This window comes from Anser brachyrhynchus (genome assembly GCF_964034855.1).
Source record: "Anser brachyrhynchus genome assembly, chromosome: 4".
In the NCBI taxonomy this organism is placed as follows: domain Eukaryota; kingdom Metazoa; phylum Chordata; class Aves; order Anseriformes; family Anatidae; genus Anser; species Anser brachyrhynchus.
Genome location: NC_137698.1, coordinates 76,495,097 through 76,518,499, shown reverse-complemented (window position 1 = coordinate 76,518,499; position 23,403 = coordinate 76,495,097). Strand labels below are relative to the sequence as shown.

General features: G+C 42.6%; 1 protein-coding gene across 6 annotated transcripts in view; it reads left to right on the top strand.

The window, feature by feature from the left end:
* Positions 1–23,403, top strand: part of SLC4A11 (solute carrier family 4 member 11) — a 138,302-nt gene that overhangs the window by 110,411 nt on the left and 4,488 nt on the right. For all 6 annotated transcript variants that reach the window (XM_080588815.1, XM_080588816.1, XM_080588813.1 and 3 more), the window contains 10 exons: positions 1,803–1,928; positions 2,585–2,698; positions 3,557–3,689; positions 3,997–4,070; positions 8,469–8,718; positions 9,458–9,564; positions 10,636–10,804; positions 13,783–13,956; positions 18,555–18,750; positions 20,811–20,980. In XM_080588815.1, coding sequence (XP_080444941.1) covers positions 1,803–1,928; positions 2,585–2,698; positions 3,557–3,689; positions 3,997–4,070; positions 8,469–8,718; positions 9,458–9,564; positions 10,636–10,804; positions 13,783–13,956; positions 18,555–18,750; positions 20,811–20,980 — 1,513 coding nt within the window. The remainder of the gene's footprint in view (positions 1–1,802; positions 1,929–2,584; positions 2,699–3,556; positions 3,690–3,996; positions 4,071–8,468; positions 8,719–9,457; positions 9,565–10,635; positions 10,805–13,782; positions 13,957–18,554; positions 18,751–20,810; positions 20,981–23,403) is intronic.

Below are 23,403 nucleotides of genomic sequence, written 5' to 3'. Positions count from 1 at the left end.
ACTTGGTCACTACTTGCCTTGCCGAGCCTTTCATTTTTTCTAGGCAAAAATGTCTAGAAATGTCTCAGGCACTTGCAGCTGTGAGGTAAGAGCCTGTAGCTGTTTGACTTGATCACATGAGAAGACTTCATCTGCAAAAAAAAGACATTTTAGGCCCTGTGGTTGCCAAGAGTGGTCAGGAATGTGGTTTGTGGTTTCTGAATCTTCACAATAAGCTGAAAAGAATCTGCCTCAAAGTGGCTGGTCCCATGACTCCTGGAAGGTCAGGCTTACGTTTGCACGTTTGAGATGTCTCCCGTTAAGTTTCAGCACTGCCTGTTTTTCTCTTTTTTCAAGGATGCGGAGTATCAGAAGTCCTGTTTGTGTCTGTCTTGTCTGCGAGCAGGAGCCATCACAAGGTGTCCTTTACTCAGGTGTCTGCCTGATCATTACACACCATCTCTGTTTTTTGGCTCTTGCATCCTCCTTCTGTCCTTATCTCTGCAGTGCAAGCGGTGCAGAAAACAGATGTTTGATAAGATCTCAAAGTCATTGAGTGATTGCTTTTCACTCCAGTGATAGTTAATCTGTTGTGGCAATGCTCAAATTTTCTCTGTTTGGCACCAGCAGCCTAAGACGCAAGGTCCTCAAGTCCTCCCTTCTGATTCAGCTCATAGGCTTGTAGCTCCCTCAGCAAGAGACTGATGCTAGCGTGGTATTTTGGGAGGCTTACGTGGGATTTTGGGAGCTTAGGGGCAGATGCGTGTGTGGGAGTTCACTGTTTGGGTGGCTTCCACAAAAGGTGATTTGGGTGACTCCAAGCCTGTACAGGTGTCTGCAGGGGCATCATCAAGGATGGTGGCACAGGCAGGTCGAAGGTTGTTGCAAGAGTGGGTTTTCTTTGGAAGAGGCTCTCTGAGGCTGCTCAATGGAAAAAAAAAAATGTTCTCATTGAACAATATCAGATGTTGTCATCTTGTGTCCTTTCTCTTATGGGGTGATATGAGCACACTGAGGATGGACATCAGCCTGAAAACTGGAAAGGGGAAGATAAACTACTTTAGAGGTCCTTAAAGTCACAATATGACACTTGAATTCTCTTTCTGGCTGCTTTTGTTGTGGCCTGGCATATGTTTTCCGATGGAGATGAGAGGGGGTGAGTGGATGGAAAGAAAAGAAAAGCCATTCTTTCAGAAGGCTTTTTTTAAAGCAAAACTCTCTTAATGTACGCATTCCTGACCTCTTGTGCTATTTGTTTTTGTAAGTCTGCTAGCACTAATTGGCTCAGCATAGCACATTATTGATTCAAGCCTGTAACTCAGATTTCTGCCTAGGGGAAAGTGAAGTGCTTCATGTTTTCTTGCCCAAAGCATTGTGAGTTGGGAAGATCATCATGAAACTTGTTAGGGCCATAGCAGAGATTGCCTACAAAAAAAAAGTTGGTATTAAAAAGGCAGGCGATAGGGATTTCTGAGCCCTACATTTCTGGCTTCTGCTTTGATCCTCTTCAGAACTTCTTGGGCTGGCAAAACCGAACAAACTGCTTCTGGCGTTCCCTGTTTTTGATGATGCCAGAGGTGTCTGTTGAAGCAGTCAGTCTGGTGGCATGTTGGTGCTTCTAGTTTGGGTCTCAGCTGAATAAAAATATGGTTGTGCAAAAGCAAGTGTCAAAGACCACCTATATGTTTAAGAGCAAAGTGTGGAAAATTTCTACTTCTGCCTTTCAGTATTAAAAGGGTTAACGGTACATGTGGCTGTTGTGAAGAGGGTTTGAATGCTTTCCAAGTGGGCACCACTAACATTACTTTTTGGGTTTACACTAGGTATTATTGGAAACAACAAGGCTATAGGAAAATACATCACAACTATGATCTTTCTGTATTTTGCCTGCCTCCTTCCATCTATTGCATTTGGGTCCCTCAACGATGAAAACACCCGAGGAGCTATTGGTAAGTTTATCCTTTTTGTGCAGCTCTTTTTAGGATCCCGTATATTCCAGTTGGGTGGCTCTGGTCACTCAAAGTTTTGATTGCTTTTCTTTGCAGACTAAAACACCACTGGAGGTTTGTTTTTTTAAATTAGGCTCAGGAGTTTTTCCTCACAAGACAAGCAGTTGAACACTTTAGGCAGTATCATCAGACTCTGATGGACAGAGATGTATTCTACCATATTTTTAAATAATGCTTGCTTTATAACTATGCCATTACCTGCACATCCTTCCCCTAGGACAAGCTCCCATGCTTTTGATCTGAATTTGATTGCCAGTATCCAAACCACTGGTATAGTGGATGATGATTTGCTTTGTTCCAGCTGGGGCCCTGAAGCAGTTCCTGCTGCTTTTGCAGTTCATTAAATTCGTAGCTGAAATCTTGTCCTGAAGGTCTCCTCCTGAATGAAACTTGATGGCATCCTAAATTATTGTGCAGTTGGACTCAATCTTTGTAGGTCCCTTCTTGAACTATTTTATTAATACAAGCTTGCCAGCAAAGGGTCTTTTCATATTTTCACAAAGTCTTACCTCTATATGTTCTAAATATTGTTCTCTGTGAATTCAGTGTTCATTGGTTAGAAAAAATGTTTTTCCATCCTTCCCAATTCTTCATAGATGTGCAGAAGACAATCGTTGGCCAGTGTATCGGAGGGCTGCTTTATGCACTCTTTTCGGGGCAACCTCTAGTTGTACTCCTAACTACGGCTCCTTTAGCACTCTACATTAATGGTAAGCCTATTAAATGTGTATGTTGGGGCCTGATGTGATTGCAGTTGGTGGAAAGGGACTTTGTATGAGAACCTTGCAAACTCTGTTAGTGCTCTCGTTGTGTTTTTCTTAATCCAGTTTTAAAGGGGTGCTGTTGGTGCTGAGAGAAAAGGAATTTGATTCGTGTTTAGTTAAAGAAACTTGGTTTCTGATGGAACCATCTTGCACAGAAAACATTTTGAGAGTAAGCATTTCTGCTCCAAGGAGGAAATCTTTTTGTCAGGTGGTTTTCTCAGGGAGCCACGTTTAATCGTGTTGAAGCTAAGAGGCCAGTAGCAAGGGTTTGTTGTTGGTCTGAAAGTGTGATAAGTAGCTTTCCAGTTACAGCTGTGAGATATTACTGAGCTAGAGGTGTAAAGGAGCAAACTCAATCTGCATCTTTAGATGTGATCAGATGGGCTCCAACTAGCTTGAAAAGTTTAAGACATTTAAAGGTTTGAGGTTTTAGTTCATTGAGGTGACTGATTAAGCATGGCACAAAAACATGAGTTCCCTTGCTCAACAGTACCTGAAGTGTCAGTGAGAGCAAATTCCAAGGGCTGATTCTGTGGCCTTGATTCTTAGGGGAAAGATGCTTTGAGCAGTGTGGGAGAACGTTTTTCATGTGCTTCTCCCTGTTTATAGTGGAGGGGGAGATGGTAAGAAATTTAGTTTGCCCAAAGTTTGTATGGGGAGTGTAAGAACAGGGTTTTAATGGCGTCCACTGTAGGTGTGGTTAGGCTATCTTGAAAAGGGTTCTCTTTCTCATCAAGCAGATGAGAATCTTGGGGTGGTGATGACAGGAGCTTAATCTGACATGTAAATGCTTCAATTCTGCAGTCATCCGAGGAATCTGTGATGACTACAACTTGGATTTCAGTGCTTTCTATGCCTGGATTGGACTGTGGAACAGCTTTTTCCTCGTGATGTACTCCCTCTTTAATTTCAGTCTTCTGATGAAGCTCTTTAAAAGGTAGCTATTTTCAAGAAGTCATGTTTTGATCAGATTATTCAGAAAATGGAAAAATTATACATTCTACAAGCTCCTTAATTACAAACTTGCTGCAAAATGTATTTCGTGAGATGAGGCTAGTATCATTTCGGCTTATTGTTCCAGCTTGAAAGAAGCTTTTAAAGATTCACTGTTTTTTTCCTGAGTTGGAGTCTAACTAAAATTGGTATATTTTCATGTAAATGCATGAATATGCTTATTTCTTTTGAATGAAGTTGAATGCAGACTCTGGTAATGTCTATATTAATTCATGGGGTTTTTTCCACAGGTCAACAGAAGAAATAATCGCACTTTTTATATCCATCACGTTTGTGCTTGATGCCTTCAAAGGCATTATTAAAGGTAAGTCTTGCAATGATACTCTTCAGTCCAGGTCTCTGCTTTGCTTCATTGTCAAAGGGGAATATGAGGCTGCAAATATGCATGACGCTTGTTCCGTGTTCTTTCAGGGTCTTCAGGAAAAGATCAAAGTGCTTGAGACAAGCAGCTCTGTGTCAGCAATTTATATGGATATGCAGAATTTCGATTGTCTCTAGTTTCAGTTAGCTGAGATAGGATTAGTTTTTTAACTTAGCAAAAGGAGAAACCATTATTAATGTTGCTGTCAGTCTTCCCCTGATATCACTCTTCTTGAATGATCCTAGCAAAAAAGTGATTTACATGCAGTGCATCTAGACCTTTTCTGTCCATGTTATTAAACTACATGGATGGAAGTAGTAAAAAAAAGTGTCCATTCTTATGAGCTGACACCCTTCTCCCTTAATGGCAACTTAAAAACTGCAGTGCATTCTAGAATGCTGCTAAAGCTATATTCTGCCTTTTCCACACGTGCTCCCCATTCTGGGTTAACTCCTGGATGTGGACCCGTGAGTAGCCTTCAGGTTTAACACATTTCTCTAGCACCTTTCTTTCCGACCAGGATTGGCAGGAGGTTTTTGTGAAGGTAAAAGTCATTAACAGAAATTACACATGGATGACAGCCTTTCTGTTCATCCCAACAAGGAACTGAACAAGTCTAGATTCAATGTGTGTTTTGATTGATTGTCCAGTGGCCCCAGATTTGGGCCTATCCCCTTGAAATCCTTCAAGATGAGCCTAACCATGCTAAGCACATGACGTGATTTCAAGGTCCTTATGCTTGGCTCCTCATGGTATCTTGTGTGTGAGGAGAACACCTTCAAAGAAGAGTCTTGATACTGCAAAGGAATTTGGAGCAAGACATTTCCTGGCTTTATTGGGAATCCTTAATTTGGCTCCATGGGCACATGCTTTGATTGTGCAATCAGTGTTTTTTTCTCTGCAGAACACCTGCCTCTTTCAAATATCCTGCACAGGCAAAGCCTGGTGAAAGAGAAGCTGCTCTGGCGTGCTTTGCTTTCTCCTTGCTGAATATGCAGCTGTGTTTTACTCGAAGTGTCTTGTTAGTGCCCTGTTTTAGAGATGTGGAACAGCCTCCCTGTGGCACTGAGCAGTTGAATACTGTTGAATAACTAGAAAATGTTTGCAGTGTTTCTGTAGCAGAGCGCTGATTCCCTGTAACAAGGGCATGGGATGCAAGTTAAAGGTGCAGAAAGCATCCTTTCATCTTTGCTGCCAAACTTTCAGGAATATATAAGTAGTACTTCAGTGGGGACAGCAGAGGAGGCTGGAAGCTAATCAGTGTAATTGGTAAATTACAGTAATTCTCCCTTGAACTTGGGAAGGGCTGAGTTTATAGGAAAATGGCAATAAAATCAAGCCAGTGCTCTGCTCATTTACCAGCTCCTATTGGCTTGAGCTGCATCTGAGGGTGTTTAGTACACCAACAAAAGGGATCTCATGTCCAGCCAGGTTCCCAGGTGTAGAAGGGCAGTGATGCTGGCAGTCACAGACTTTATCTTTAATCCTCTCAGTACTCATATTTAAACAGATGACACCAGCACAGCTCAGCCACAGGCTTGTCTTTTCCTCTTCTGCTCCCATTTTGTAGCAGGCAGCAATGCTGCTGCCATCCACCCTTCACACTCAAAACTTGGGTTGAACAGTTAGGTAGGAGGAAGAAGCTGGTCCTGGTAATGGCTAGCTAGCTGACAGGGACTTTTGGGCATGCTTAGAGTTGAAGGATATGTTCCTTTTGCTCAGATATGTTTTCCTCGGTCAGTTCATAGCCTTGTTTTTTGCAAGGTACCTATACATACGCAGGAAAGAAGGGGGGAGGGATGTGATACTGTACAGAGAGGAATTGGGCTGCGTGTTAGAGCCATCCCGGTGACACTTTGTTTTCGGCGTGTGGCCCAGCCACCGAAGCTGTATTTGTTTGATCTTGACATCTGCACTCTGCAGGAAACAGCGACAAACTGGCTGAAGCAAATAACACAAGTTAATGTTGTTGGAAGGAACTTGAGCGTGTGCTAGGCTTCGGGATGGCTCTGTTTCAGCAAGAGCACCACCTGCTTTGCTCTGAGCAGGGGCAGCAAGATTCACTTAGCTTTTTGTTATCTAAACAAACCAATGCCAAAATCTGCAGCAGTTCAGTATTTTATAACAAATCATGGTACAGGACAAAGGCCTCCCACTACTGTATTAACACATTCTGAGCGTAGTAAACAAAATATGTCAAAAGTTTTTCCTATGTATCAGGGTTGAGATTTCGTCAGCCCTTAAAATATTACTGCGGTTGTAGCTATGTGTGGTGAACTGAGAAAATCCCCAAGACCCAACACAAAATAACTTGGATCTTGACTCCAAACCTAATTAGAGGTGTTCAAATGCATCCTGTGCAGTTGCAGAGCTGTATGTGCTTTTTATGCTTAGTAATTGTGCATGTTTCTGGGACTTAGTAATGGTTAGGATCAGCTGAGACAGACAACAGGCTTGTAGCCCTGGTCAGCTGCTGATCCCCAGGAAATACCCCCATAATTCTTTTTATGACAAGAGTGTCCTTTAATGTTCAGAGCCGGAAACAGCGAGTCCTCCAGCAACCTGTTTGATGCTGGCGTGCGGGTCGTGGCAGTGTCCTGTGCCTCAGTTTACCTATTTGCAAAGCAGGTGTGGGTGTCCTGCCTGGGCTGGACACAGCTGCGAGGATGGAGAGAGGAAATGACAGCAGAGCCTCTTCCGCAGCACGCGATGCACAAGTACAGGGTGCTGATGGAGGTCGTAACGGGATCACTCCTTGGGGGAAGCTTTCTCATGCTTAAAAGTGCAATGATCTCCTCATTTCTGGCTGATGCTGGGAGCAGTTTGAAAGGTTAAAGCTTGAACTGCAAGCTTTTTTTCTGTGATGTTTACACTTACAAATGTTTTGAATGTGAAGTAACCGGGCTTTTCTCCTGTGGCCTTCGTGTCCTGTTGGACCCTGCTGTTGAATGCCTGCCTCAGTTCTTTTTTAAAAATAAAAGTGGTACAAAGAAGGCTGTAACTGCTGTTCGAGTGGCAGCACGGCTAAACGTGAGGCATCTTAGATTGAGACGAGCTCTAAACCAGCAGTAACCCAAACTGCTTCAGCCAAATCCAAGGTGGTTGCAAATACCAGTTGTGCTTCGCAAGAATGCTTAAGGGTTGTTTTGGTCTCCTTTCAAAAGCTTAGTATTTGTTTTGCCTGTTTTCCCTGTAGCTGCTGCAGATGGAAAAGCTGAGCTGCTTGGGGTTTTCAGAAATTGGATTTTTATTATTTGAGGGGGTGCGGGGTGGAGAATGTTATGAAGAACATTATAGCCTGAGTTTCATTGCGGTGTTTCTGTTTAAAGGGGATGGTCTTGCCCTGAATCTTTTGAGTTTCCTTCTGCAAAGCCTGAAGGAATATTTTTGTTTAAAGTAAAGAAAGGCAGAGGGTGTAAATTTCTGACATGGTGGTTTCCATCCTCCTGTATCTCCCTGTTGGTGTGGGGAAGAGTGGGTGTTGCCTTGCAGTCACACAACATGGGAGTAGCAAGGCTGCAAAACCTAACTTCTAGTAACTCCTACTTCATGGTTTTACATGTTCCTTGTGACACCTCAGGTTCTAGCTCCAAAAAGAGGTGAAACCATCCCAACACCACATTTGTGTGCTTGGAGCCAGCCAGTGCCATAGGAATGGCAACATGACTTGTCTAAATGCTCAAAAGCAGGAGTGCATTTACAATGGTTAATTACTTGTATAAATGACTCTTAACTGAGCTAATCTAATACATTTATGGACAATTCCAGAGGCATTACCGTTCCACTTGTACAGGTTTACTTCAGATGCTCTATAACTCTATTTCAATTTGCAGTGTGAATTTAAATGTTCTGCCAGATTTTGCATATTGTCAACACTTATCTTTAAATCTGGACCAGCCCTGGAGGAAAAGTAATTACTGTGCATTGTGCAGTCCTTTTAAGGATCCAGGCAGTCTGTCTGCTCTTAATTTTTTCAGAGATCCTGATGTAATTTTCTAGCAGCCTGCTGAAAGTAGGTGTCTGTTTTATGCTTAAGAGCAGTGATTCCAATGCTAGGAATAAAATATAATTAGCACTATAAGCACTTACATACTTCCATACCTGTTGATTTAGATCAGTGTAATTTTTGTCTGGCAAAAGAAGTGAAAATTTTGTGAAGTGCTGGCTTCATGAGAGAAGTAGCTCTCCTGATTTCTTTTCACTGGTTTGAGGGGTAGAGCTATAAACCTGGTGAAGCGTAATGTTAATGCTGCATGATCAAGCAAGAAAGAACCACATTATTTTACTTGCTTTGATTGTCACAAACCTATCCTAATGCTTGCCTGTTGGTTGTTTGTACAGTTTTTAAGAAATATTACTACCATGGGCGCACAGGAGACAGTTACTTGGAAAAAGCACGAACTGATGCTATTCCAAGCCTCGGCATCAATACCACCTTCTTGATGAATTCATCAGTGAGCAGATCCATGTCCCTAGAGAATCAAACAGGCACGCATGATGTGCATTATGGACGTGAAACTGCCGTCCTTAGTCTCATGTTGATGTTGGGTACCCTTTGGCTTGGTCATACGCTCTATCAGTTTAAGAAAAGGTGAGTTACTTTAGTCTTAGAGCTCAGACTATTGATTATTTCATATTATCTATGAGGAATTGCTAATGATTTTGTGACCCAGGGAAATCAGGTGGAACTCTTCCATTAGCAGCTGTGGAAGCCAAAGCCAGAGACGAGCTTGGCTGGCCACCTGGAAAATGTTAGAGCGGAACAAAATGTTCGGTCACTGGATGATGCCCTTCCGTATTTGGTTTGGCGTCGCAAGTGATTTTTTGGAAAGCTTTGGGTGAATCATGTATTTTGTGTTTGGAACTCTTGTAACTCATCAAATAAGCATTGAACCATTTTGGGGGGGCAAAATCCCAAATCCCTGATGGTGTAGGACAGCCTACTGGGAAGGTACCTTCAGTGTAGTCTTGGAAGTCAAATGGCCACCTCTAACATGGGTTTTAATTCCATTGCCTTTAAAGACTCTTGGAAATGCTTGAGTAAGCAATTAAACTGATGTGGAAATTAGATACCAATTGGTGCTGCAGGACTGCCTTGTATCTTAGTTTCTTGTTTCCTTCTGGGTTTTGCTCGTATATTCATCAACCATCAAAGGCGATAGATTCCAGAGGATTTAGGTTGAATTGAAGACTAATTCTTTGCTCCAAACATCTCTGTAGAATGGCAAGATTGGACTGAATTTCCATTTGTTAGTGTTAATGCTATCTGGATCGAGCAATTGTCCCTTCAGTGTGGTGTTGATAGAAGTATTTTTGTCTTTAAATTGCAGCCCATATTTGCATGCGAGAGTCCGTGAAATTCTGTCCGACTGTGCCTTACCGATTTCAGTTCTGACTTTTTCTGTTGTGGGTTCCTATATCTTCAAGGAAATTGAAAGTAAGTTATATTTTTTATTCTCTGAAATACTGGGGGAAGCTTTTTAGGGTGTGTAAGAGGAATTAAATCCCGGGAAGGCTTTGCCATTTAAAAAAGGCAGATTTCCCATGTAATGTTACGAATCCTGTGTGCTGCTAACCCAGCAGCTCTGATTTCATCAATATCAATTTAATTCATTCAAAACAGGGCTGAGTAAAGTTTTTTCTCCAGATAAATTACTTCAGCCTGTCTTTTCATCTCAATGTAATTTAAAGTGTGTATCTCTTACAATAAAGGGAATCAACAATTTCTGGCAAAGAACAAAGGACAGTAATTAGCAGGCAGGAACTGTTGTTGCCAGTTGTGCAGACGTAGAGTTGATGATCCCAGTCTGTCCTCTTTGTCTCCACTTTACGTTTTCCTAATTTAGGTGAAATGGTGCAGAGCATCTGGGCAGTTTTAAGTTACATGAGGAAATCTAAAAATGATACACCATTCATTGGCCAAAGAGATCAGCTTTTCCATATCAGGAAGTGATAATGGGGACAGGAATTGCATTGTCCTGTGGTGACGTGAATGGGTGATGTGAGGAAATGTATGGAAACAAATAAGAAATGACTTTTCTGTGATGACCATTCCATCCAGTTGTGGCCATGTGTAATTTATCCCTACCGATGGATTACTTCTACTGGCAGAAAGTAGGGGCACAGCTTGTTGTATGTGGGAAAGTTTTTTAAAATGCTTGCTCAATTGATTAACTGAGCAGGAGGAATCTACAGTTAGAAATGAGGATTTCTAATCTAAAAATGCTTCACATCTTTGGAAAATAAGCCTCCCTTTTTTGTTTCAAACATAATGTCTCCCTAGAACTAGCCATAACCCATCAAGTAGGATGGTGGCCAAGCTTTGAGGAGGGAAGAAAAACTGAAGTAGCTAGATGGACCTTCTGGCTCCAACATGCCGGTGTGTCACAACCAGTTCTTTGTTGGTTCCCTGTAGTGGGGGTAAAAAAAAAAAAATAAAATGACTTGAGTCCTTGTAGATGGTTGGTCAAGAAAGTGCATCCTAACATCGCTCCCCTCCTCTTTCCAGTGTCTAAATTTAACTACAACCCATCTGAGAGCTTGTTTGTGCTGGCCCCAGTCCAGTCCCTCTCCATTGGGTCGGTGATGAGTGCAATGGGGCTGGGGTTCCTCCTCTCAATGCTCTTCTTCATAGAGCAGAACATCGTGGCATCGCTCACAAATGCCCCGGAGAACAGGTAATGCTTTCAGCGTGCCTCTCCCGTTACGGAGGTGCGTTCTCAAGCCTCTTCCTAGCACTGCTGTAGGTCAATGGGATCTCAGCTAACGAGCTGTTATTTGTTGTTGTAGCACTATGTTCTCCACCTTGCTGTTCAAGTAAACTCCTCTCCGTTCTGGTAGCTTTCCCAAAGATAGCCTGAATATTGGAAAAGATATTCAGGGAATGTTCCGACAGAACTTGTCATCACCGTCCCCAAAACCCAATATTGGAGTGGTGAATCAAAAATTCAAAGCATCAGTGACCTTACCACTTCAGGCCATTTCTTCTTTGCTCTGTGAACATTATATAGATATTTAGTATGTTTTGAAATTTATGGATGTACCAACAGCTGTTTAGGGAGCATCTGACCCTCGTGGAAATGTACGCTGCTCTTGCAGTAGAGGGAACTCCTTGAAAAGGAAGAGTGAGTGACCTGGACAAATGTCATAGTACCATACGCTGCAGTTGAACATAGGAGAAGAAGCGTTTGAAGCTATTAAACTCTATTAGAGAATGTAGAAGCGAGGTAAAACATACCTATTGTGGTTTCATTTTTATCTGGTAGGTCTGATTTATGCATAAACTTGAGTAGAGATGTTACATTATTAAAATATTCCCTTTGTTTTTTCTGCAAACTGCAATCAGATGATATCAAGAGTGAATGTGTATGACTTCCTTTTCAGGGAAACTACCATGGATTTTTCTGCTAATGTAGTGTGTGGGAGGGTTTTCTCCTTGCACGGCACATTAGCATTCTCCATGTTACAGCTGGAGTGGCACTGAATTGGGGCAGGCAGAAAAGACAAGCTCAAATTCAGTTATGCTAATCTGATTTTCTTTGACCATTTCTTTTTCCTCATCTTGATTACATCCCCTTTTAGTTAGATATCCCCTTTTAGTTAGTGTTGCATAAATCTGTAATGTAAGTGGGTCATCTTTTTCCTAGAATGGGTTTTTCTGAAGTTTTGGTGTTTTCCTCTACAGTGTCTTTGAGGAGTGTAAAACATTCTTTGTAGTTCTTGAGTGTTTTTCATAGCATTGTATATAAGGCAGAGTTTATGCTGATCAGGTATCAGGGCATGGGTTTGTAGAGGGAGAAAAAATAGAACTTGACAGCTTGTGTTTGTGGTACCATCACAGAATAAAAATTCCATCGCTTATCCCAGCCAAACAGAGAACATGTTTTTGGTGTCTTACCAAATGTAGTGATTTCTTCCTGTAGAATAAACAGGGAAAATATGCTTTCCTGAAAGTACACTGATGTGCTTTGCCAAAGAATAATCAAAGCAATCGTATGGGACAGTCTAAGGGATAATGGGCTGTTTGGGCAGTGTGAAGATAACCCAGGATAAGGCACCTAGAGCTGTTGTGTGCATCTTGACCTAGACAGACGCTCAGTGGAGCCCATCCATTGCTCAGAGCGTACATATACCATGTAGTGCTGCAAGACTGAGACAAGTATTCCAAGGGGACTAAAATGATGCTGGTACTAGACATTTGGCCTTTGTACATAGAAAATCCTCTGAAAACAGCAGCCAGGACAATCAAATGATAGCCCTGGGGAAGCTGGGAGATGCCTTTTCTCTGAGAAATTTGCACATGGGCAGGGGCCATGCTTTCCAAGTGTAAGCTGAAGCAGGAAGCGTGTACAACCCTACTGAATCCCACCCTTCCTGCCAGCACCTTCCAGCTTCAGAGGCAGTGTAGACATCCATCTGACCTAGTCACCCCGTGGCCTCAGTCTGTGGAGGGGAGCACTTTCAGTGAGACAAGTCTTTGTTCCAAAACTGATCCCCACCCAAGATTTCTGCTGCTCAAAGGTTGGCATCTGCTGCTGTTTTGAGACAAGGCATGACCCAACAAGGCATGAATCTTCTTGATGTGCTGGGTGGTTTGCTGGCTGCAGGTGCCTACTCTCCTAGAGTTCCAAGTCTGTTAGGTACTGAACTGAGCCTTACTGGGCTGCCTTAAGACACTTAAAAGGTGTTTGAGCTCATTCTTCCAGATTCTGGTGTCTGGAGATTGATTCAGCTGATCCTTTGTGTTGTGTAAGGGTGAGTTCAGTTGCTGTCTGTGCCCTGGTTCAGCCTAGGGACAGAAACATGGCTATAGACCTTTAACTTGGGTATCAAAGTTTGAGACCTTTCCCCAGCCTTCATCTAAAATTACTAAAAGTATCTGAGAAATTCATACCAGATGAGTATGTTCATGAAGGGGACAAACCTTGCAAAAATTGTGAGGTTAAATGAGGTGCACATTCACTGTTAGCAGCTGCTCTCTTTGAAGTCCTTGCAAAGTGAATGATGTGGCTGACTCCTTGGTGGAGGCTGCAAATTTCACCCTCACCTAACAAAACTGGTGAACGCAAGGTAGCATCCCCAAGTTAGGAGCATGTCTACTTGGCTGACTACTGAGGAACAGCTGAAGTTTAATACATTTCTCCTGTTTTCTTATGCAGTAGTGATAATTGTGGGGGATTACTGTAGTGTACCAAGTATGTGTTCAGCTCCTGGGTCTGCTTGTGGGGAAGGAAGGAAGGAGATCAGGGTTAGAAGCAAGACAGGTGGGAAACTTCAGCATTGCTAGTTTGGCAGCTGGTGCCCAGGTTTCAAACCACTGCCCCTGAGGACTCTGCTAGCAGGTATACTTTATATCTTGAGTGGACTCAGTAATAAATGTAATGGCAAAATGCTGATGTAATTTTTGTGGGCTCTTACTTTAGTGGGTTGCCTTTCTGCTCCTTGTTTTTTCCAGAAGATGATTGCTTTGAGAGAAAGCTAGCAAGTTTCATTACCATTCATGTTCAAGTAATGCCTGCTGTAAAGCAGGAGGCGTGTGAAATCACTCTGTGCATGGAAGTGCACTTCGATGTTTAGTGTTCCAGCTCAGATTCAGCCAGAGCAGCCCTGTTACTGTTAGCACCAGGTGTAACATGTCAACACAAACCCATTTCAGGTTGGTGAAGGGAACAGCCTACCACTGGGACCTCCTGCTCGTTGCACTGATCAACACGGGGCTGTCTGTCTTTGGTCTCCCATGGATCCACGCCGCCTTCCCTCACTCCCCGATGCATGTCCGTGCTCTGGCCTACGTAGAGGAGAGGGTTGAAAATGGACACATCTATGAGACGTAAGTAGGAACCACAGAATTATCTTGGATCACTTCACTTTGATTTGTGGTCTCCTTATCCTTTGGGTACAGCAAGATGCATGGTTGGGGAGCTAGCTCTTGTCTTGAGGGTCTTCCAAGATGAGGGTGGAAAGAAAAATGAACCAAATGAAGCCACTTCAGGCACCATGGCTTTGTACTGTTTCATTCCCCTTCACTAAAGCACTTGTTTTAGGAGAGCCGCAAATATGTGCTCCTATCAGTGGCTGGAAGTAGCCTGAAAGGATTCAGCCTACTCTGGTGTAGATTGTCCTGTGAAAGAGTCAGCCAAGGCCTTTTTTGGCTTTATCCTGTAGAAAGCTGAGGAGATGCTCTGGCCAGACTTTTCCAGATGTCTTCACCAGAAAAAATCCAGTCTGATTCATTGCATTAGACCTGTCTGGTGGTTATTACAAGGGGTGGGAAAAATGCAGTGTTATTTGAGAGCTCCCATAGAGTCTTCCACCATCTTTTGGAAAGGCTTATTAAATTATATTGTTTTTTAAGCAAAAACAGCAATGAAACCATGCCTGGGTCATGCCTTTTTCTTTAAGGCAAGTTTTTTTGTCTGAAGTTGTCAAATGCTTTCTTATCAGACACCTATTTAAAAAAAATCAAAAATCCAAATTCTTATGAAACCTCCTCCAAAACAGAGATTATCTGGTCTGCTTGATCTCAGTACATTACACTTGAGTGCTTTTACCTCAGAAGTGGTAATTTCTACTCACATGCCATTAGTTTTAATTATCTCATCTTGGTTTCCATTTTTGGAGTTACTGCTTACCAAAAGTGAGGCTAAGTGGTCATTTACTTCAAGAGATGGAGTGGGTCTGCCTTTTAATTTCCATTTTGCCTTTATGCTGTTCTTGGTGTCTTCTGGCCCAGCCCCACCTGGCATTGGCTGCCTTTCAGATTGCTGATTTCACATGCCACATCCGGAAACTGCTGAGTCCAGCTGCTCCCTGCCGTGCTTTTGCAGTCCTTTCATGGTATATCAGTTCCTGGGATCCCATTTCCATTAGTATTAGTTGCTTCCACGACTATACCTTTTGTCTTGAATCAATGCTAAGCCCTACCTCAGGGGAAAAAAAAATATAAAATTTGAGTTGCTTAAAACAGCTCTGTAGGGTTTTAATCCATTCTGGTGCTCGTGGTGTCCATGTTCTGTTCTGTAATGCCTCTGCTCTACATTTCTGAGATGCAGAAATTATCCTTGGAAACCTATGAGCCAAGCTTCCCTTTTGTCCTTTATTGCTGATTTTTAATACCTGGTGTTTTTTTCTTTTGCCACCCACTGTCTTTATTCTTCACTCTGGCTTTTCCCTGACAAAACCCAGTTACCTGTCTGAATTAAGGACTACCTGCTGTCTTTGTCCCATGCTTTGTCACCCAGTTTCCCCAAAAGACCATGGGAGAACCCTCTCTGGCCATGCTAATGTGAATATGGCTCCAGCGATTACCCTAAAAAGGGCTGAGGGATGAACTAGTCTCAGAGTGCTCTTGCTCTGCTGGAGGCAAATTGATACATAAATGAGTGCAATGAACTGGATATAGGGAGTGAAGACAGGAACAAGAGTTTCCTAATCATCTGAACTGCCTTTGAGACCAAAGCTGCTGCTTCTCTGAAAAGCAATGAGCTATGAACAGGAGGATCTGTGCAACGTTGTCGTATTTTTCGTAGTCAGCTCTGCTGGAAAAGCAAATGTACTGAAGTTCAATTAGAAATCAGGAGTTCTTTGTGCTGGCTCCCCTAGCAGGTTCTTCTCCTCACTGGAATCAAAGCTCTCAGTGAGGATGATATAAACAAGAATAAAGATTTATCAAAATGAAAGCAAACTTTTCTTGTCCACTGTAGAGTAACCACTTGAGCCTGTGAGCTGATCTGGCAATCTGCAAATAGGCTCTCATCCGGCACATGGAGACTGGAAATGGTTAATCCTATGCTAGCCATATTAAAGGATTCTAGGGAAATGAGCTTGGATTATGCTCTTTAATCTCCATTAATGACTTCATTTCCATTGCAGTGCAGGCTTTCTGGAACTCTTTCCTCAAGAGCCAAACCAGATTCTGAACGCACAGGAGCTGCAGGGTTGCTCCTGTTACTTTAACATGATTGTGTAGATGTCCTTATGCTGGAAATAAGAGAGGTGCCAAAGTTAGCAAAAGACCAGCTTGAGGCTCTGAAGTTGAGCTTTAAAGATTTCAAATTTGATAAATTATGAGCAACTTAATCTTCTGATAAGGAGTTCCAGACTACTTTAGCAAGAGGTGACAGGAGTAGTTGCAGAACTTGTATGTGATCAAACACTCCAGTGCTGATTGCTCCATCCCCAAGAGAAGACAGAGGTTCATGACCTTCAAAAATCCATTACCAAAGGGCTGCTACTCTGGGCTGTTCTGTTCCTGTCCTTTCAGGCTTGCATCTGATTGCAATGTCATGGTTTTGGACTTAACATTGATCCCGAGCACTTCAGTTTCCATTGCTTCACTCGCAAGGAACCCAGCAGACGTATGAGTGCTCTGTTTGCAGGTCACAAGCATCCCCAGAAGTGGGGTTAATTTTTTTCTGAAATAATTCCTCTGTAGCTTGCCCGAAGAGAGAAAAAAAAAAAGTCAGGGGAACTCTTGCTGTACCTGGATGGGCTAAATCAGTTAGTGCATCCCTTCCGTTCTGTTTTATGGTGGCACTTGAGAGGCTTATAGTGGTTCTGATAGTGCTAAAGTGGTCTGCCTGCTCCTTATTGTGTTATCAGATTAGTCTGAATTAGCCCCTGCAGTTGCACTTAAACCTTGCTTTGCTCTCTCATCTCGAGACTTCTGTTCTGTGGCAAAACAGGCCTGGAGGCTGTGAAAATGATGCCAAATTATATCCACCTTGCTGATGTCCCAGTTCTTCCAAAGCTGGCGAGAGCAGTTTGCAGATAACAGAAGAAAGAAGTGCTCTGCAGTCCTCTCGCTTCTCTAGGCATGGGCAAGGATGTCTAGACATAGGAGACTTGTAAGAACATCTGAACAAGTGTGTTTGGAAGGAGGAAACCTGTGGTTTCTGCTGTATAAATATAGCTAGGGAGGAGGAAGAGGGGTTACTTAGAGGTTAATACCTTCTGTGTCTTCTGTGCATCTTTTGACAATCCTGGATAATGTGTACAATCTGCCCCATTACTCACTAAGGAATTCAAGCGTTGTCCTCGTGACTTTGCTTTGTTAACAATATCTGTTATTCCTTAGGTCTCATGTTAATTCTCCTATGTTATCCAAATGCTAAGAGCAAACCCTAGGCTGTTATTTCCCTCTGTCTCTAAATACAGGTGTGGAAGACTCCTCCTTCCATCCCCTCACAACTTCATTGCATTCTTAAATATATAAACAGTTTGACCTGACCTTACTTAGACGGAAGACTCAAACTTAATATTGAAAGAATTCACTGTGAAGCAATCTTCTTTAGGACAGAAGGGATTATGAAGTGCCAGCAGTACATATGTAAAAAAGGGAAATGTGTTTTCATAGATCTTGAGGCTGGCTCTTATGTTAATCCTCAGAGTACTTTGTGTAGGGGGTTAATTCAGAAGGAGGTCTTGCATGCAGGGAATGAGGCCAGTAGATGACACCAAAACAGCCTGTGACAAGAATTTCACCTGATAATAGGGGATTTACTCACTAGCTTATCCACTGAATTGGTGGATTTATCTTCTCAAAAAAAATTACTTAAAGAATCTCCGTTTTCTCTATTTAAGCACTCTTGAGAGATGAGAACTTTATTTCCTCCTATTGTTTCTAGTAATTTTTTTCAAACTAAACTGAAATGCTCATAGGTTTACTTGGAGTGCAAACAAAACCTTCCCTCACTCCTAAGGCTCTGAAAGTTGCTGCATGCTTTCCTGTCAGTCTTTTATTCCCATAGAAAAAATCAATCTGTGCTCTGTCAACTCCAGAAAATTTGCATTAATTAATTACATGTTTTGCATGGTAATAGGCAATTTGCAGCACAACTGCTATAATTCACAGCAGAATTAAACTTCTAGCTCCCTGCATAGTGCTCTCAATATTCCCCTCCATATAAACAAGGAGATCCTCATGTACATCAAAAGTGCTGACTCTCAGGCAGAGTGCAGACCCACTTTTTCTTTCTTACAGGAGGTTCGTTAGTTCCTGTAGAAGTCAATGAGTTTTCTTTTTGGATGGAAGCCAATTGCATATCCATTGGGTAAATCAAGGGAAGGATTAGTGCCCAGAAAGAGGATTCTTGCCTGTTTTCTCACAATGTGCTAAACAGAATTAGCTTAGAGGGCAATTTAGTTCAGGATAGGATCTGTTGGAGCTTTGGAGAAGGGGAATTTGGCGTTTTTCCAGGTGCTCTGTTTGAGTTGTGGATTAAGTGCCTGGCCCGGATCCAGCAGAGCTCTGCCTTCTCAGTGTCAGCACAGGGCCAGAAGCGCTGATCTCAGTGCGCTGGAGATGAGTTTCCCTTTCCCGAGTGGCACGTGTCCTGTGGTTAAGCTGAGCTGTGAGCCCAAGTAATAAGCTTATGTGGGTATCGGGGTATTATCCTTCTCCCCTAATTCCTGTTTTCATGCTTCTAGGATTGTGAGTGTGAAGGAGACCCGGCTGACAAGTCTAGTGGCCAACTTCTTGGTTGGCCTTTCGCTCCTGCTCCTCCCTTTTCCTCTCCAATGGATCCCGAAACCAGTCCTCTACGGCCTCTTCCTCTATATCGCTTTGACTTCCATTGATGGGAACCAGCTCTTTGAGAGGGTGGCTCTCCTGCTCAAAGAACAGGTACACAAAGTGGAACACCAGCCCTATGGGGAGGAGAAATCATATTTACAGTCCTGGGACCAAGCACTGTCAGGAGCTAACATGGCATGAGAAGCTGATGGTGTTGGGAATGGGGTTACCTCCAAAGCTCAGGAGGCTGGCTTCCATCTTCAGCCTGCACCTTGCATATTCATTTCATCTTTCTCTGCAAAAAGGGAGTGAAAATTGATGGGTCTGGCTGCCACTGAGATGTGAGCAAGAGGAATCTTTTGCATTGAAGCAGATAAACAAGCAAGAGAATAACACAGTGTCAAACAACAAAAGCGGCAAGGTTTTTGTTGAGTAGAAAAAGGTGGTAGCTAAATTGTTCCTAGAATTGTTCTGCATCTCATGTGTCTCTCAAATTCTGCATAATTTTTCTGCATTTTTCCCTGCTGTAAAGGCATTTAAGCTTTCCAGTTCAGAGCACTGTCCCAGGTAATCCTGCTCTTCTTAATCTGCTCCAGAATTGCACTGGAGCACCTTTCTTCAGGAGGCAAAAATGAGTGCACGGATGCAGCTGGGAGAGCTGCTACCTGGGAAGACACCCCCTAAACTCTCTGTATAGAGCACAAACAACACTACATTCAAATGTTACCTTCAAAATAAAGCTGCATGAATTATTGCCCACTGTATGCATGGTGTTTAAGTCTTAACCTCCTGTGGTGTCTGTCAGCTACAGAGTATGTTCAGCTTAAAAAAAAAAAAAGATACATAATGATGACTCTTGATTTCTACAACAAAGCTTCAGGAAAGGTCATTTTTGCCTCATTTTACACTTTTGTTTTGACCTGTGTGAAGCACCACGAGGTAGGTTTTTAGACTCGAAATGAAATGACTTGCATTATTGAAATGCTTCTGATGTGGGATGAAAACAAATCTGGGAGATCTGCTTTCAAGCCATCTGTATTACAAGTGCAAAGAAGGCACCCGTTTGCAGTGTAGGCGCTACCTGGAGCAATAATGAATTTCCAGCTCACCTTATGTAACAAGGGTCAAGGGCTTAATAAGCCCAACATTTGGCTCTGTACTTCTGCTAATCTTTCTTGATCTGATATTACATCTCAGGTTAAAACTGTGAAATCTGGGTAAAGATTACGATTGTCATGTTGATTTTTGAGTGGAGATTGAATAGTTACTGATGTACGTGGAATATTACTTCTGGTTTTAATACAAATTATGTGTGGAATTTTCCAAGCTTCAGTTTGGAAAATTAAAAAATATTCTCAAATATGGATCTCCCCCCTCTTCTGGAAACCTTTTAATGAGTCATGGCATAATCTGAAATCCATTGAGTCTGTATCAGTGCCAGCAGACAGTCGCTCATATTCTTCATTGATGTATAGACAGTGAGTCAAAGCTTGTGCTCAGACATGAGCAAGTAACTGTCAGAGGAAACCACGAGTGATATTTAGCCTATTAATGTCACTTTTCCTCTTTCTCAAAAATGAATAGTTGATATCAGTTGAGAAAATCATTACAGTCTGAGTACAGCTTCTTCCAGCACCTCCACAATCTCATCTCCTGCTGTTCCCCTACCAGGGTTCAGCTGGAAAATGGGACCACCAGGGCAAGCGTAGTCTGGTCAGGAGAAAAGTTATAAAATGATGAGGAGCTGGATTTCAGGTGGAGAAACCATCCAGCAGTACCAACACTTGAACGTATCTGTTTACCATCACCCTCTGCACACCCCCACAGGCACTTCACATGTTGCTGCAAAGCCCTGATAATCCTACTCAGGGGAATCTCATTACTGTACTTATCGAGATATTTTTCTTGCACTCCAGATGCTCCCCAAGGCAATCTTAGTTGTGTGGCGTGTTTTCTCCTCCAGGTTTCTAGTGCCCAGTCATCTGCATGTTGTTGCCAATGCTGTAGTTCATTATGTGCTTTAACCCTACAAACCCAGTGTTCAGCTGTTGAACGTATTAAGGACTGTTGGTGCAGTGTATGTAAACTGACCTCCTTAAAAGCTTGTGCTGTGTGCTATATTATTGAGTCCAGGTTGCTTTGTGTCTAAGATGCTATTCTTCTATTTGCAGACTGCTTATCCTCCGACACATTACATCCGCAGAGTGCCCCAGAGGAAGATCCACTATTTCACAGGCTTGCAGGTCCTGCAGCTCCTTATTCTCTGTGGTTTTGGCATGTCACCATTGCCCTACATGAAGATGATCTTCCCACTCATCATGATAGGAATGATCCCAATCAGGTATGAAACTTTTCCAAGCAAAGTTTGGCTGTATTTTTGTCTCCCATGCACTTTGCTTTCTGCCTTGGACTGCTGGAAATCTGAATGATCTAGAAGGACATCCAGTACTCTCCACATCCAGTACTCTCCTGAGCAGCCAGACCTTGGAAGTTGATAATGGTGATCTCTTCTCCACCTGCAAGAGGAGGAATAGTCCAGAATGACTTGAGGAGGAATAGCACAGAGCCTGTGATTTTACCTGGCTGTTGTGCAGAGGGAGGTGGGCTGACAGGTACATATCTAGCTGGTGAAGAGGCAAATGGCTCTCCTTTTGTAGTGCCTGTGAGATGTCTTCCTGAGAAGCTGTGGTCTGAGCCTTTCATCTATTGCTATTGGTAATGTTCCTTCTTTCTTTGTAGTCTGATTTCCTAAGACCTGTGCTCAGAGAGGGCAGAGCTGGGAACTTTCCCTTGCACAATATGAATGCAAAGAGGAATCCATATCATTTATTTAGTGCTGTGATGCTGTGCAGGTCATCTATAAGATCACTGCTGAATGCCATTGTAAATAATCAGGTCAAATAGACCACGTATAATCTTAAAATGTGTCTAATGTAAAACTGGGAGGACCGTGCACTATCTTGCAATTGAGAGAGAATTACTGAGGAGTTGAACTCGTTCCCTAATGTTCATTAAACAGTGACTGCCCATCATTCTTCAGTCAAATCATTCATGCTGTCTTCTCCATTATTTGGATGTAATTAGAAGCCCTAATAAGATCTTGGGGAGAACAGATGTGTTTCCAGTCCACTTGATTATTTTTAGACCTGTGTGGCATCCAGTGCTATCTGATTGTCTTTGAGCTTGCAGTGTTGGAGGTTTTCCATTTGATCTGAAAGTTCAGGGCTACCAATGTGATAATCTGCAAAGGCAGCTGCTGTGGCATTTTCCTTGGGTGGGGAAGATGGATCCAGTTTTTCTAAAACAAAAGCAAATGTCAGAGCTCCCCAGGCTTTTGACAGGCTCCTGTCGGAGCTATTTGGGTGTGGTTTTATAAATGGACAAAATTGTAGAGAACACTGAAATGATTGTTCTTATGGTAGGAGTGTCTCACCCACCCTTCACATAGGTGGTACTTTAGATGCCTAGTTAAATGGCGGGCAGATACTTTATGATGCTGGATGATTGAGCCTTGTGGGAATTACAAGTCTGCATTGAGCAGCTCAGTATAGCAAATAAAACCTGAGATGCTTTTTGCCAAATGTTCAGGTAACTGATTGTAATGTTACTGTGGAGAGCGCTGTGTCAAAGAACTGGATTTTGTGATGACAGATAATTTAGTCATGCAAATGTATCTTTTTTCAGTAAATACGATACTGTCATCCTATCTTATCTCTGTTGCTGACTTGTTTCTCTTTCCAGAGCAGCTTTTCCTAATAGCCTTTTTAATTAGCCCTGCTGCTAAGGGGAACATGGTACTGCTACCTGGTACAATACAGAAATTTGTCCTCTGCTTCCCTTTTCTGAATTCTGCTGCCTTCATGGGCAGCATGAAGCTGGAGTCTGGGCTCCAGCTGAGAAGGCAGCACCATGATGCATAGCTCTGTAGCTAATGATGACTTTTTCATGAAGATTTGGTGCTCTAAATAGATGAGGCAGAGTAGGAAAAGTGAAATCTTTTTAAAGTGGAGGGAGGAGGACGTGATGGGAGAATAGCCAGGGGTCAAAGTAAAGAAACAAACCCAGATGAATGAGTTATGGCTCAGTGTCCCATCCAGAAAACCAGCCATATTTGTCTGCCTCAAGGACGCATTTCTATGTCCTACTGCATTAAACACATGACTTGCATCATCATCAGCTAGGGGACCAACCTTTTTCCAGTGGGATAGTCACTAAAATCTCTTACCTTTCATACTGACTTACTGCAGTGGAACAGCCAGTTGGGAGAAAATGATTTTTGTTTGGTATCCCAAATTTCTGGGTTTGATTCAAAGCTTTGGGGTTGACTAGTTTTTGGCTACACTCTAATCCCTGCTCTGGGGCATACTTAAGGTTTCTCAAGAATCTTTTTTTTTCCCAAGTTCTCTGTAATGTTTATCTGTGCTTCCACAGCTCTCAAGCATTTCATTTCATGGCAGGCTGATCTAAGCAGATACTGGTGTTTCTCAGTAGTAAGTGCTCTTTGGGATCTCTGTCTAGCTATTGAAAATGCCCTCCCAGCTCTTAAATGGGCTTTCTAGCACTTTGTGCCCTCTTTTAACAGCTGAAGAATAGCTTCCTTGTTAAGTAAGAGGTGTCAAACTACAACTATGCAGTAGCATTTAACAAGAGCGACTTCATACTATACTGTTACAGTGGCTTTCCTTTCTCACCCAAATACATTAATTCATGAGGACGTTCATGCAAACAAACCACTACAAAAACAAAGGAACCAGTACTTCCATG